The 16011-nt window shown below is 37.2% G+C and overlaps 1 protein-coding gene across 4 annotated transcripts in view; it reads right to left on the reverse strand.

Moving 5' to 3' along the window:
- LOC126253005 (copine-8-like) overlaps positions 1-16011 on the reverse strand; it is a 263721-nt gene that overhangs the window by 153355 nt on the left and 94355 nt on the right. For all 4 annotated transcript variants that reach the window (XM_049954056.1, XM_049954053.1, XM_049954054.1 and 1 more), the window contains exons 5-6: positions 14080-14234; positions 2580-2868 (exon numbers count right to left, since the gene is read on the reverse strand). In XM_049954056.1, the coding sequence (XP_049810013.1) occupies positions 2580-2868; positions 14080-14234 (444 nt within the window). The remainder of the gene's footprint in view (positions 1-2579; positions 2869-14079; positions 14235-16011) is intronic.

Raw genomic sequence — 16011 nt, forward strand, 5'->3', positions numbered from 1 at the left:
AAACAAAAAGTATATTTCACTTCTATGTGGACATGAGAATCTTACAATTTCTTTTGCTACAAAAACATATTGTCTGCCTGTCACCCTCTCGTTGGCTGCGTAGAACCGCAGCTGAGCCCCCCCCCCCCCTCTATAGTTCCCATCATACCTCAAGGTGAGCAGGAAATGTGTAAATATGCCACTGGCCCCAGTCTACATTTTTAACATCTCCTTAGAAAGGTATACTATTGTTGAGTATTTGCCCAATTTTAAAATCAATTTGATTTCAGGTACAAATGGACTGAGGCAAACTGCAGTTTAAAAAATGATTATAACAAGCCAAAGTATGCAATATAGATTCCCATATGAAATCCACTGTCCACTCACCTCTCCCATCCCTATACTCACAATATTTCTCAGCCAAGCTGATGTCACCGTTTCTCCTCAGGTCTTCCGTAATGCTGTGCTTGACACAGACAGCAACGTCTTCTAGGGTGCAAGTCATACGTAACAACAGTAACTAATACATAAATGAAAGATTATAATCCCGATTCAGTCCACATCTCAAACTTTTGCTTTTCCACAACAGGCCTTTCCACTGTATTTTATTCTTGTGGTAACAACTGCAGTCAGTATAATGTGATTTGCTTCAACTGTTAGACATTTAATTCTGGATTAATTTCTTTTCTCGTTTCATCTGAAAGTCAACATTTCACTGTAAGACTGATAAAAGCTGGCAACGTTTATCCCCAGTATTCTAACACATGAACAGTTTTCTCATCTGCAAACGCCCCCTTTGTTTTTAATAACCAAATAAACTGACTTGGGTTCAGAATCAAGTAATGGCTTTTGAAGTACAAGTTTTTCACCTTTGAATGTATCTTTACTTAAAAAGCAGCACGTAAATGTAAGTGTGGGGTATCCATACATGTAAGAGAACTTTTGTTGCGAAGCTGTTCAAATACAACAAAAGATTGTAAGTTGATATAATTTAATGCTATTTCCTCGTGTGTCTCACAAAATTGTTAATTTTTTTTATACAGAGCATTGGATTTTTGTAGTTACCAGTTCACGGTTTTTTCATGTATCCATTGCACTAGTGCCATGAGTCAAATGTCATGTTATTGTTCGAGCAAGACCGATAATATTGAGCGCTTCGGCGTGTCAGGAAATCTCGAGTTTATTCAAACAGAAGTATTGTATGCTAAGCCCTAACCTTCGGAATTCTTCTAAATAAATTTGTATGAAACCTCAATAGACAAAGCTTCAACTGTAAAGGTAAGACAACCCCTACATTAATCTATCAAACACTGTAAAAATGTTGATCTCAGCTGCAATAGTTTAATTTGCCAATATATGATGACCCCATGTTTTTTGAATGACGAATTTTGGAAAAAAAACCTTGTTTTTCAATTGGATAAATGTGGTAATTTATAAACAGATTAAAGTTATATGTAGATGCTCAGAATACCTTACTATTACGGAGGAGATGTCACAAAATTATACTTGTTGCACATGCTTCCATATGCCACTCTACATAAAATTTTTGAATATTTATGTTCTTAAATTTATGACAGTTCCTGATGAATATGGCAATTCCTCCTTTCTCCATTTCCCCTCTACAAAAGTGAGATGCTAACCTAAGTCCTGTACATTTAACACAACTATACCAGTGGTCAAATATGTTCAGAGGAGCAGATTATATCAACTGGGTTTTATGACTAATTCATTAATGGAGAGTGGTTCATTAATTTTATTTCTTAGTCCTTGAATATTTTGATGCAATGAAGATAGCTGACACTTCACACTGACTGAGATAAAATTGGATGGAAATAAAATTTTTGCTTGTTGCTGAAAATTTTTAACCAACAACTGTTTGTGCTGTTGCAGTATGCCAGAATTATGCTGTTTCATTTCTTTCTCAAACTGAAGATTTGTTTCAGTCCAAACCCCTCTTAAAACTCTTTTTTTTCTGTCCCCCCCCTATCCTAAAAAAGGTGCTTCTGTGACACCTACAACCATTGGTATTTTACCAGTTATAACAGTGCTTACCACCCCTTAAATTTTCTGCTATTAGCCCAGTTAGTTTACCCTTCCCTTTCCTGTTGAGGTGAAGGTCACACCTAGCATAATCCCATCTACTGAGACACTCAACAGGAATCACACCAATATATGACCTACAACCAACATATGCAGTCATTTCAACTCCAAATTAACTCTCATTAGAGAAGAGTCATAAACAATGTTTTAAATGCAATTCAAAGCTTTATTGAATGAAGCGGAAAGCAAGAGAATCAATCATTATTAATTTTGATGTAACTCAAAGTATGTGACACTTTCTGTTGGAAGTAATACTGTAAAGGCAATACTCTGAAATTTTGTTTTCTAAGATATTGACTAAATACAGTACTGCAGTTTCTTAAAATGTTTCAGTAATGAAGAAAGGCTTGAGCATTTAAAACTTATACCATTTAGTTTTTATTAGCTGGCACACAAATTAACCAGCAATACCATTAAGAGAAAAAGCTAAAATAATTTCTATTAAATATACATTTATTTTTACTCTTGAACTATATCTCAATGCCAATATTCCATCTTACCTGTTTGCGAGGATGTATACAGTGGAAGACAGTGGCAGGTCCTGGACCATTTGAGAGTTCTCGTAATGTTGTACAGAATTCACCAATCAGGCTGTGGCTCCCACTGCGGTTCCAGTCGTAACACACAATTTTAATTGAGCGATCCATATCGGCAGCACACAAGGTTCTGACTGGCATTACAAATGGTTTCCAGTTAGGATTCAATGTCCACTTTATCACCTCTGTCCTGTGGACTACATGGTAACTGCCATTTTCTCCAACTCTCTGGAACTCCAGAAAGGGGTCAGAGCTAAAACAAAGAAAATCAACACAAAGGATGGATATAAAAATAATTGTACACCACTTTTACAGCTAAAAATAATAACAGTAAATAAATTTGACTGTTTTGTTTCCAACCTCATCAATCTGTCTAGCTTTTTTAGTCATATTCAATTAAAGTAAAATGTACTTTTCTCCACCTTACAATGTAGAAGATCAGTAAAATATGAATTCTCAGTTTTACAGGTTAAGTTAAGTTTCAATATACATTGTTTTTTTTCTTAGAAAATTACTCTGTCAGCAACACAATTATCATGTACATATCTGAAACTGTGAAGCCCAGCTAATCATGGCAGTCCTTTGATCAATGTAATTAGCTGGGCTTCATGTTACAGATATTTTCACGGCAATTTTATAGCTGACAGATTAATTCAGAACTCATCGCTCAAGTTTGATGGTACTTGATTACACGGGGAAAAAATTGTCAGACTTAATCAAACAAATTTTTGGGTATTGAATCCAAATCTGATTGAGTTTCTTGTATCATGCATAGATTTGTCATAACGTGACTTCATTATAAACTAGAAAAATTAGCAAAACACCTAATTTACACTGGAAAATTAGCAAAACATCTTATTTGGAATGAAAATTTCAGTTTTTCAATGTGAATTATATGTCCATTGTCTTATACCTTATTTTCTCTCTTCTCTTTAAAGCATCTAATATTACTTTTTTCTGATGAACTGCATGTTTCCACAAGTTGACCAACAGCAGACTCCCCCATACCAATATTCCAGCAGCCCCGATACTGGCTTCTGAAGACTGACACACACACTTTGTTTGTTCTTCACAGACATCACCTAAACTTTCAGTGAATAAAGTAAGATGAATGTTTAAGAAGTGAATTTTGAGGCTCATCAAAACAGTCTAATTTCTTGACCCCTTCCTGCATGTTCTCTACAACATAAATATAACGTGAATCCTTTTCACAACATAGTAACAACCTACTCAAATGATACCCTTTCAACTGGAGTCACATTTGATACAAAATTGGACTGGAACATCATTTTCTGAATATCACCTCCAATAAACCAATCTTTCATTTTCGCTGTGATTGACGAGGAACTTCTCACAAAAATAATTCAAACATTCTTCTTCTTTGAGCAATGTTGTCACAAAGTAGCTCCCTTTTTTTCAGATCCACAAGATTCTTTCACAAAAAGGATGAGAATCCCAAGAGCTTATCATAGCAGTTATGACATTTCTTAGCCAATGCAATCACAGCTACCAAAATTTCTAATTTGTATTTCATTAATTGGAACAGTATAAGAAATATATATGATTAAAGCTGCATATTACAACCCAGCACACTAAAAACCACAAGAATAAGACACTTTCATTACATAAGTTTTTCCAGTAGTGGTGTCTGTTACTCAGGTTCACATTTGAGTCTTTTATTATGATATGGGAACCTGCTGATGGTCTATTACAAGACTGAAACTGGTTGTCAATAAAAATCATCTGGATGTATAGGAATAATAAAACTGAACAAAGTTCCAGGCCCTGATGGAATCCCTGTCACATTCTATACTGAATTTGCGACTGAGTTAGCCCCTCTTTGACTATAATGTAACATAGATCCTTTGAACAAAAACCGTTCCCAGTTCATGGAAAAAGGAACAGGTCACATCTGCCTACAAGAAGGGTAGGAGAAGTAATCCACAAAGTTACTGTCCAAAATCACTGATGCCGATTTGTTGTAGAATCTTAGAACATATTCTTGGCTCAAACACAATGAGGTATCTTGAGCGGAATGAGCTCCTCAATGCCAACCAGCATGGATTTCGAAAACATTGATCATGTGAAACCCAACTCGCACTTTTCTCATGACATACTGAAAGCTTTGGATCAAGGCAGCCAAGTAAATGCAGTGTTTCTTGATTTCTGAAAAGCATTTGATTCAGTACTGCATCCACGCTTATTGTCAAAAGTTTGATCATATGGGGTATCAAGTGAAATTTCTGATTGGACTGAGGACTTCTCAGTGTGAAGGACACAACAGGTTATCTTGGATGAAGAGTCATCGTCAAATGTAGAAGTAACTTTGGGTGTGCCCCAGGGAAGTGTGTTTGGACCCTTGTTATATATTAATGACCTTGCACACAATATTAATAGTAAAATTACGCTTTTGCAGATGAGGCAGTTCTCTATAATGAAGTACTATCTGAGAGAAGCTGCATAAATATTCAGTCATATCTTGAAAAGATTTCAACATGGCACAGAGATTGGCAACTTGTTTTAAATGTTGAGAAATGTAAAATTTTGGACTTCACAAAACACAAAAATGGAGTATCCTATTACTATAGTATCAATAAGTTTTCTGTTGGAATTGGGCAACTTGTACAAATACCTGGGTGTAATGCTCTGAAGGGATATGAAATGGAATGATCACATAGGTTCAGTCATGGGTAAAGCAGATGGTAATCTTTGGTTTATTAGTAGAATACCGGGGAAGTGCAATCAATCTGCACAGGAGATTGCTTACAAATCACTCGTGTGACTGGTTCTAGAATATTGCTCAAGTGTGTGGGACCCAGACCAGATAGGACTAACAGGGTTTATTGAACGTATACAGAAAAGGGCAACACAAATGGTCATAGATTTGTTTGGACTGTGGGAGAATGCCACAAAGATACTGAAGTAACTGAACTGGCAGACTCTTGAAGACAGAATGTAAACTATCCCAAGAAAGTCCATTAATAAAGTTTCAAGAACTGGCTTTAAATGATTACTCTATGGATATACTACAACCTCCTACGTATTGCTCACATAGGGATTGTTAGGATAAGATCAGAATAATTACTGCACACACAGAGGCAATCAAACAATCATTCTTCCCACATTCCATGTGTGAATGGAACAGGAAAAGACTCTAGTAACTGGTAAAATGAGACGTATCCTCTGCCGTGCACCTCATGTTGGTTTGCAGAGTATAGTTGTAAATGCAGACATAGACAATGAAAAAGATCCATAGAAAAGCACATCAAACAATTGGAGTTGAAAAAAATGAAATTCATTCTAATTGCTGATGATATGTATCTGTGGCATGCCTCTAAATAAGACCTTCAAGTACAAATAAACATCTGGGCAGAAGCTGCTAAAGTATATGTATCATCTTCAGCTGGGAGAGAAGTGAGATAACCGTCAAAGAGGTGTGGGCAACCAACATGACAAGTCAAAACAAAGGGGAAACAGCTACACAAGGTCCATCATTTCAAATATCTTGGGAGTGTTGTCTCCAATTCTGGTTCTATTGACAAAGAAATCACTTACATAATTCAAGAAGTTAGCAACTTCTATCAAATAGTTAAAGGCCTAATTTGGAACAAGAAACTACCACTAAAAATTGAGAGTCATCTGTTTAGTCTATTAGATGCCCAGTTTCACTTGTGAAACATTAGAATAAGGACATCAGTAGAATTCAGGTAGTTCGTTTGTTCTTAGCATGGTCAGAAAGACACAGCAAGATGGAATACAAAATGATGAAATCCAAAACGGGCACAAGGTGTAGGACTACAAGACAAAATAACCTCACAGTAGCTGGAATGGTTTGGACACACGCAATGCCTAACAGGCTACCAAGGCTAACTCATGATCTGAAGCTCAGAGACAAAAAACCATGAGGAACACCCCGACTGAGGTAAAAGGATTTTGCGAAATCTGACACAAAGCAGAGAGGACATACAAGGGACAAGGGACAGTACTGGAGACGGAGGGAGGGAGGGAGGGAGGGAGGGAGGGAGGGAGGGAGGGAGGGAAGTTTATGCCAACCCATCAAATAAGATGGAAAGACGTGGGGGATGATGACGATGATGATGATGACGACAGGGAATAACAAAAAAAGGTACAAATTTTCAGGGGACATTCGTCATATATATGCTCATAGGTCCAGGATTGCTTTACTTCAGTGTTACAACTCATTTTCTATAACTTTTCACTATTATAAGTAAAAAACATGACCACAACATAAATATCACATAAAATTCTTTTTTACGTGAAATGTTAGAACAGCTATTCATTAGAATTGATAAAAGCATCAAAACCTGCTGTTGATCAAATCACACATGAGATGATGAATTCCTGGAGACTGACTTCCACAATATGGGAACAAAGATTCTTTGTATATTGTGCTGGGGTTCAATACACTGGAAATCCCAACATGCTTTTAGAAAGAAAAACAAAGGGGCTTCAGATCTAGATAACAAAAAGGCCAAGTAACTGGTCCACTTCTCGCCATTTATCTGTTACAGTGAGGGTCAAGGTGGACAGGGGAGGTGTAATGCACACTGCCTCTGCTAGTGAGTTGTGCCAAATGGCAAGCACCTTGATGAGCTTAGACTTTGTTGGCTGGGTACAGGTTTGGTGAACCCAGGGTTCCTGAGTTGGGGTCACAGCACTGCCAATCCTCTGTAACCATGAACTCTGAGCATTTTTTAGTGACCAGAATGTTGCACATCAATTGTTTATTATAAGGAACGGACATCTTTGTGTAACTGCCTGGATCGCAGAGATGATAAAACTTCCTTTACAAAAGAAACCTCAACCTCATCCTCAAGGTGTGCTTCATGCTGATGGCGTGTATGGCTGTTGAGTGAGGCAGTCTTTAGCTGGGAACAGAATCTGCAACACACAAGCTGTTTAATGTTTACCCCGGCAACTGGGGCCCTAGTCGAGTGGACTCTTATTTCCCTAACTGGTCACTGGATGGAAATGGCTCATGTTTCATAAAACAAAAACCCTCCAGTGGCTTAAGTGGGCTACTGGCTGTATCTATAACCAATCATCGAAGATAACCTGAGAATCTCGTCTCCAGAGCAATCAACAATGATGTTGACATATAAACATTAACATGATACAGTTTTACCAAAGTGTGTTTATAATTCTAAAAGGGAAGAAGGGACACTTAAAAATGCGTCTCCTTTTTATACTCAGAGAGCACTCGAGTGTGTAATTAAGTGAAATGACTAAGGAATGGGACATTACCAATAGGAACAAGCTGATAAGCTGCCCAAGTGCAGAGGGTAGGGTAATAACCTCTTTTCTCAGAAAAGTATAATTCCCTTCAATCAAGCAATGTGGTCTATTGCCATGATGATATGACACAGATACTAAGCAGTTTCTGATGCAATGGTCTGATGAAGGTGTAACAGATGTATGAACCATGATGAAGCGCATCAATAGTAAGGTTCAAAAGACTAGTGCCTTTATTGTAATTTCTGACTTGCCAAAGCTGCCAGAATATGTTAAGGCAGGTCTCCTCCACCTGAAAGTGTGGCCATACATCCCTAACTGCTGTGGTGTTTTACGTGTTAGCAATGTAGCCACCGAACACTTGCTTACAGAGGGCAGTAATGTGTAGCAAACCAGCCCATGAAGCAGGAGTTACTTGCTCCCTTATAGAATTCTTCATCAATAACTTTTGTGATCACACAGCATGGAATTAAAGCTACAGAATATTTCAGGAGCTCCAAGTGATAAAAATAGCCAAATGAGTGCTGTTGCTGAACCATAAAATATACAGTTCCAACAAATCACACACATTCATCTGCTTTGCATGTACAGTACATGCAAAGCCCTCATTACTTTCACTATGGTGAAAAGCAAAACAGTTCTGCAAAGTGCCAAGAGCAACACTGAAGCAGCTACCAAAAAGAGAGTGTTATAAAACACAAAATGAAACATGCCAAAATGCTCTACACAGCCAGTCTCCATCAGGCCATTCTACACTTGGATTGACCAATGAGTTTGAAGAAGATCCATCTTATGGAAGTAAGAGAGTATGAACTTTGTTTAAAGGAGGTGAGAAGTTCCTCCTCTAAACCTTCAACTGCCTTACATTTGCAATCTTGGTCAGAAAAAATACTGTGAACCTGAATGACTCCATGATTCGTGTGGAGTGACAGAAAGTCTTGACACAGGGCAGACACTGTGCCTCAGTTTACAAGGAACTCATTTTAAACATGTTCTACAGTATTAATTTATTTTGTTAACCAGCTTTTGGCTTATAAGGTTGTCATCAGACTTTAACTGAATACAAGCACCAAAGAGGGTACCATACCGGTGAACATAAACAAATGTGAAGGGAAAAAACCAGGAAAAATATCAACACTAAACCAAAAAAATGTGTGTGTGTGTGTGTGTGTGTGTGTGAGAGAGAGAGAGAGAGAGAGAGAGAGAGAGAGAGAGAGAGAGAGAGTTAGTTAGATAGACGGATAGCTTCATGTGCCATTGTTCATTATGCACAATACTTTTAATGACATGGAACAAGCCATTTTACATTTACAGATGTGAATTACCTACCCATCACCTTTTACACATTACAGTAACAGAGATTATTCTATGGAACAGTAGGAACAGAAGGAGTTGTCAATGAGAAACTTTTTCACTTTGTTATCAAATTTTACTTTTCTGTCTGACAGACATTTTCTGTCACTGGGAAAGTGATCAAAAATTTTTGGTGCAGCACTGTGCACCCCTTTTCGTGTTAAGACAACCTTAATGTGGAGTAATGAATGTAATTTTTCCTTCTGGTATTGTAATTATGTGCGTCACTGATCCTTTTGAACTGAAGTGTATTATTTACAACAAACCTCACGAGGGAATGAACATATTGTGAAGTAGTAGTCAGAATGGCAAACTCCGTAAATTGATGTCTACAAGACAATTTTGAGTGAGCACCACATATTTTCTTACAGCACGTTTTTGAGCAATGAAGACATTCTTTCTTGAAGATGAGTTACGACGGGAACATTTTCAGTATGGCATTAGTGAAAGAAAATATGCAAAATATGTTAACTTACTGATTTGACTCTCCCCAATATTTTCAATAATTCTAAATATAAATGTGGCTGAACTAAACAATGGAAACTCCAGGTACGAGTATCAACAATACAGGTAAAAGACAAATTGTTACTTGGCATAAAGAAGACATGTTAAGTTGCAGACAGGCACAATTAAATACCCGAGCCACCTGTATCCTTCCCTCCACCACGAGCTTTTCTGAACTGCGCAGATGGGAGTTATCCTTAAAACACATTCTCTGCCCCATTAATTATCCCGGCCCCAACCTATGGTAACATACTGTTCGAAAACCCTCCACCCAACAGTTTCCATCCCATTTGTCTTATCACCACCTCCTCGTTCTCAACTCCCACCCTGTTTATTTGCCACCCTCTACCAACATATCCGCTCATCTTTCCCTGCTCCTCTCCTATTTTGCTCCTTTTTTACCCACCTCCCTGCCCCACAACCTTCTGACGTTGCACCTGTTGGCATTTTAGTCCTTGTACCTCCACCAGACAGCGTTCATCTCTCTTCCCACCCACACACTCACTATCCCTTCTCCTTTTCTGTCCCTTCCAGGGTGCTGGTAGCATCCCACGTGATAGTTGCACTTCGACGTAATAGTTGCATTACGGCCCAAGATGCTGGAGTTGGCCGTCATGTGTGCATGAGGTGTGCTTGCTTCTGTGTATGAATGGTTTGTCTCTCTCTTTTACTGATGAAGGCATGGCTTAAGCTTTATGTAAGTGTCCATTAATTGGGCCTGTCTGCAACTTAATGTGTCTTGGCTCAACTAAGTTATTTTAGGGGTTCCAAAATGTGCTTCTTCCAGTTTAAATTCTCATCAATATGAACACTTAAGAATTTTGAAGTTTCCATCCTATTTATTACTTCCTCACCATGTGTTACACTTACCATTGGTGCAGTACCCCTGGATGTGAAGAACTGAACATGTTTTGTCTTTTTAAAATGGAGGGTGAGACCTTTCACAGAAAACCAGTCATTGATACCTTTAAGAACATTTTTCACCATTTCTTGTGTTACTGTATGAACGTTGGAATTGATTACAATACTATTATTGTCTCCAAAAATAACTAATTCTGCTTGTTGTACATCAGATGGAAGATCATTTAATGGTTGGCTACACAATTAATCCCATAAAACTTCAAATTATCTAAGAGAATACTGTGATTCACACAGTCACATGCCTTACACAGGTTGCAGAAAATACCAACAATTTTATTATTTAATGATTGTAAAATTTGGACAGTGAACATGTATGTGGCATTCTCAGTAGAGCAACTCTTCTGAAATCCAAACTGTGATTTGCTGAGGACATTATTGTCACTAAGAGGAGATGCGATTTTCGGCATCTTTTAGTCTGTCTGGAAAACTACTTTGAGTTAGCAATGCCTTACACATTCCAGATATGACTGGGCTTATTATATGCTAACAAATCTAAGTACTCTATTGGAAACACCATGAAAACCAGATGAGCTTTTATTTTTGAGAGACTGTATAATTTTCTTAATTTCAGAAGGAGAAGTTGGTAACACACTCATAAGACTGAATTTTACAAGAGTTACTTTTTCAACATATTGTTATGACTATCTGTTTGTGCCTAGGCATTCTATTATATTTAAGAATGGATACTAAATATATTTGCTAACTGTGACTCATTGTTTATAGCCCTTCCATTCAGTTCAATGGAGTTGTTATCCAGTTCTGTGGCTGGTTGTCCTGTTTCTTGTTTTACTGCATACTATATAGCCTAAGTCAGTTGTGGAAATTACTGATTTCTAACATTATGTGCATGTTCCTTGACCTTTTAATAATTTTGCTGAGAAATCTTGAGTAGTTTTTGCAGTGTGCAACTACCTGTACTTGCCAAAAGATACATTTACTTCATCTTATTTAGACTGTTCTTAAAAATATTTGTCCTGGAGTCATTAATTATTCTACCTGATTTCCACTGAGGAATATTCATACTGTCAGGCACTAAGTTATTTGTCCTAACTAACTGTGCATCATGATCAGAGAGAGCATTTGTAACTGGGCAAATAGTTATTGTCATGCTTTGAGCTTCATCAAAGGAAACATTATCACGTAGGATCACACTGTCTCTATCCACCTGTGCTGGAATGTTAATTACTGAGATACAATTGTAGGATCCAAATAAGGTTCCAGATCTTTTTCCTATCAGATTTCTTTAGAGAATCCACAATGAAATCACCACTATCAACTGCTTGTTGGTCTATATACAGTTACAATTAAAAGTGAATTATTTTTCAGTATTCATTCACAAGCACGCACTTCTGTGTGCTGATGACTACAAAATATACTTGTCTCAATGTTTTTGAACTTGTGCTCTGTCTTAATATATGCAGCAACTCCTCCTTTTCAAATATTAGTTCTGCATGAGTAAGCTGCTAGAGTGTAATCTTTTATACGTAACTTATCTAACACTGTGGTTATGTGGTGTTCAGATGGGCACAGGATGCCAGTTTTTTCAGAGCTCTCTAAATTTTCCAAGCAAGAACATCTTCTACCCTGTTACTCAGTCCTATAATATTTTGATGAAATATGGTAGCCTTAGTTTTCTGTGCATTATTAAGCATTCCATGGGGATTCTTCTGTTATTTCAACTTCTTTCACAACAGTGTGCCTGATTCTGACGAGGCTGTACATATGGTAAACAATTTAATAGCCTAGATAAAATTTTAAATTAAAACAACATTCACAATAACACAAAATAAATACAAGACAAGAGTAATAACATAAGCTGGAAGAGGTATTACAAATGGGAAGTAATGTAGAACACAGCACAAGATAGAACTGACAATTGTAACAGGAAATGCACAAGCTTGAAGAATTTCACTTAGTGTATGAAAGATATAGATACTATAAAACAAGAGAAAATATGGAGAATACAGTCACTATTAAATAAAAAAATGCAAGAAAAATCGAGGAACAGAATGAGACTGACAGTGTGGGAATAATAAGAACAAATGTGAGGATTAAATAATGTACAGAAGAGGAGAAGTATTGAGCTGTGTCTGGTTATTTAATATTAAGTCAGGACTGTAGGACAGATGTTTTATTGATTTCCAGGGTTTCAAAACATTAAGTGTTTGTCCCTTGTTTGCTAAATGGGGGATATGGGGCTATGGATGGTAGCTGTGGCTGTCATTCAGTACATGCTCAGCAAATGTGGAGTCAAAATTCTACTATCTCCAGCTGCATTCATGTTAAGCCCAGTCTAGTTTCCATGACTCTGCCTGATTGAGCAATATAAAGCTTATCACACTCAGGGCAAGTAATTTTGTATACCATACTACTGGTTAGTCACTAGGTCTTATTTTTGTATTGATGAGGTGTTCCTGACATAGCATGATATCCAATAGATGCTGATACCAAATTATATCACCTTTCACTTACTGCTTTCCCTCCCTTGTTGTCACTCGTCTTCCTCTTTGCCCCTTCCCTCTTCTACTCCTGAATTTCCTTTCACCTACAATATATCGAGCACAATGTCTCACCACAGTCAGGCTCCAGAACCAAGGTGAGATAGATGTGGGTGCACACACAAGCTCTGAGGAAAAATATTGTCCAAAATCTTAGACATTTCAGCCATGTTTATGTGGCTATTGAGTGCTCGACACCTAAATTGCTTGGTTACTCTTACTTCTCACATTATTTGTATCGTAACGAGGACTTTCTGGTATCATATTAGAAAGTCAAAAGATGCACCACATATTTCACAAACACCTATAGCTACAGACTTGTCCAAAATGACCTATCCCACTTATCCTATGTTTAAAACAAACTGGACTTAGGTTGACACCACAGAAGCGTATGCATACAGGCACAAATGAAAAGGAGGGGGGGGGGGGGGGGGGAGAGAGAGAAAACGGGGTGGGTGTCAGTGCAGCATACAAAGACTGAAGCATTGACAATGGCAACTTCATTCCTATTCTGTTTCAAAACATGGCCTCTCCTCAACATCTGCTGGTATATACCATAACTACTTGCAGCTCCTAATACTTAGCTTCTGTCATGTACTTCAGTAATGCTGGTAGCGATTCTTCCTGCCCCCCCCCCCCCCCTGCATTCACATTTTTTTATCTTTTAATTCCCAATGAATACTTTGTTCTCAAAAGCTCAAGAACTTAGATCTCTCATAATTTGTGTTCTCAACTACCTGTCCTCTTTTCGAAATGCTAACTAAGTACATTTTATTTTTAAGTCTTTAACTTTTAGTTTATTATTTTCAGTGTGTTTCAAAAACTTTAGTCTAATCCTCCTTTTGTTCTGATTCTTAGAGGATGATACATGAGATAAACTACACTCTAAAGCTGCAACTTGTTAGAACTGTGAAAATATACGCCAGCTTTCTTACCTGCCAAACCAATCCTTACGATCTAGATTACGCCCACAAAACTGTAAAATTACTTCATCACGACACGTTGCAAGCTCTTCAACAGATACTATTAACTGTCCCCGTGTGTAAGATGGACGATGAAGCTGCAAAGCTAAGCGACCAGCAGATACTACCTGTAAAAATAAAGAAACAAAGTTTTCTTCCAGTTGCGTGAATAACAGACAGAACTAACTCCATATAAAATAGCAAATAGATTTCCTTTGTAAGCATCATGTTTTACATATGAATATTACATTTGTCTTTCAGTTAACTCATTAAACAAATATCTTTATGGTATCTACTCTGCCGCAGCATGAAAGGTTCACATAGGCTAAACCATATTTTAGCACATCCTTTCTCCCAAGGATGCTACTACAGAAAGAAGTCCACAGGAGTCTCTTTGGAACTTGGAAATTAGGAAACAGCTACTGGCAGATATAAGCTTCAAGTCAATCCGTGAGACAAAGGTCCAATTTTGAGTCCCAGTCTAGTTCACAAGGAGTTTCAGCATGTTATTTCTAACCTTTGTCCTTCAGAACTTTTCGAACCATACCATTGCAAGGTGGGAAACTGGGAAAGACGTAGCAAAGTTGAGATGGTGATAGAACAAGAGGGAAGTTGCAAGTGTGACATCAAAACTAACTATAAGTTTTTCACTCAAAACTCTCTACTTGGTTGGACCTTTTCCCTGTCCTGATCACAGATTCATGGTTATTTTTCACTTTCTCATTTTTTCATTCAATATTAACACTAAATTTTTCCAAGGTATTGTGTTATAAGGTAGACAGTACCACATAACTAAATTCACCAACATTGTAATTACTTATGATACCTGATAAAATTGTAGATGTCCCTTAAAATCATCATACAGAGAAATGAATTAATCTTGATGACTGTGGATACAGATTTCCATTTTCTATACTTTGTCTTATGTGTGGGTTACTTGATAGACATTAAATATGGTGTTGAAAGAATGCTTGTTCTCCTGAGTTATTATCAATTCCAAGCTGTACAGTAGGATGGATGTTCCAATGTGCTTTTGCACACAGTACTGCATGTTCAAATCTTGTATAATAAGAAAGTGGTTTGACATATTTTGGTGGAAAACAAGGATATCCTGATCTGATAAGACCAGAAAAAAATGGACTTCTATTACAGCAGTTTGTCAGAATATGCTGGGAAACAGAAACTTTTTTCTTCTTAATCTTGACTTCCAATAAGATTACAGTTTAATATGTCACCAACATTGCTGCAATGAATGACTGTGTTCTACTTCAGTTGAATAAGAACATAGAAGAAATCAGCCATATTTTTTTCCTTGGAAAACACAGTGAGCTTTTACATAATGAAACCACAGGCAGCCTAAATTTCACGATGGGATTTGAAACCTATTACTCAGTTCAAAGATGCTGTTTCATATGTGCCTGAAAGTCAACTATATGTATATTACATGTAACGACAATTTATACGCAAATGTGAATTTCTGTCACTGACCAAAACAGAACAATGTCTATGTACACTACTGGGTAATTCAGACTAAAAAAGATGCACAATCAGTAGTCTTTTAACATGTTTCAGGCAAAATGAAGTTGCAGTACCTCAAACATCGAATTCACTGGGCACAAAACAAACTGGTGGTACAGGTTTCCTGTTACACATATTTGTGGCCAATGAAATGATTCGGCTCACTGTTATGGTAGTATAATATACTGATTATGGACAGATGATCTACAGATGTCAAAACTCCTTGTAACTATCTAATAACAAACAGAGTATACTAACAGAATTGTGGGTATATCAGTCACCTTTCTGGCTGTTTTTGTGAAAAAAATAAATAAAAATGCATGTGAAACCATAAAAACTTCTATTAACAAAGAAAATAAAGTCTTAAAACATCAAAAATAATAGGAA

Source organism: Schistocerca nitens, chromosome 4 (genome assembly GCF_023898315.1).
Source record: "Schistocerca nitens isolate TAMUIC-IGC-003100 chromosome 4, iqSchNite1.1, whole genome shotgun sequence".
Lineage (NCBI taxonomy): Eukaryota > Metazoa > Arthropoda > Insecta > Orthoptera > Acrididae > Schistocerca > Schistocerca nitens.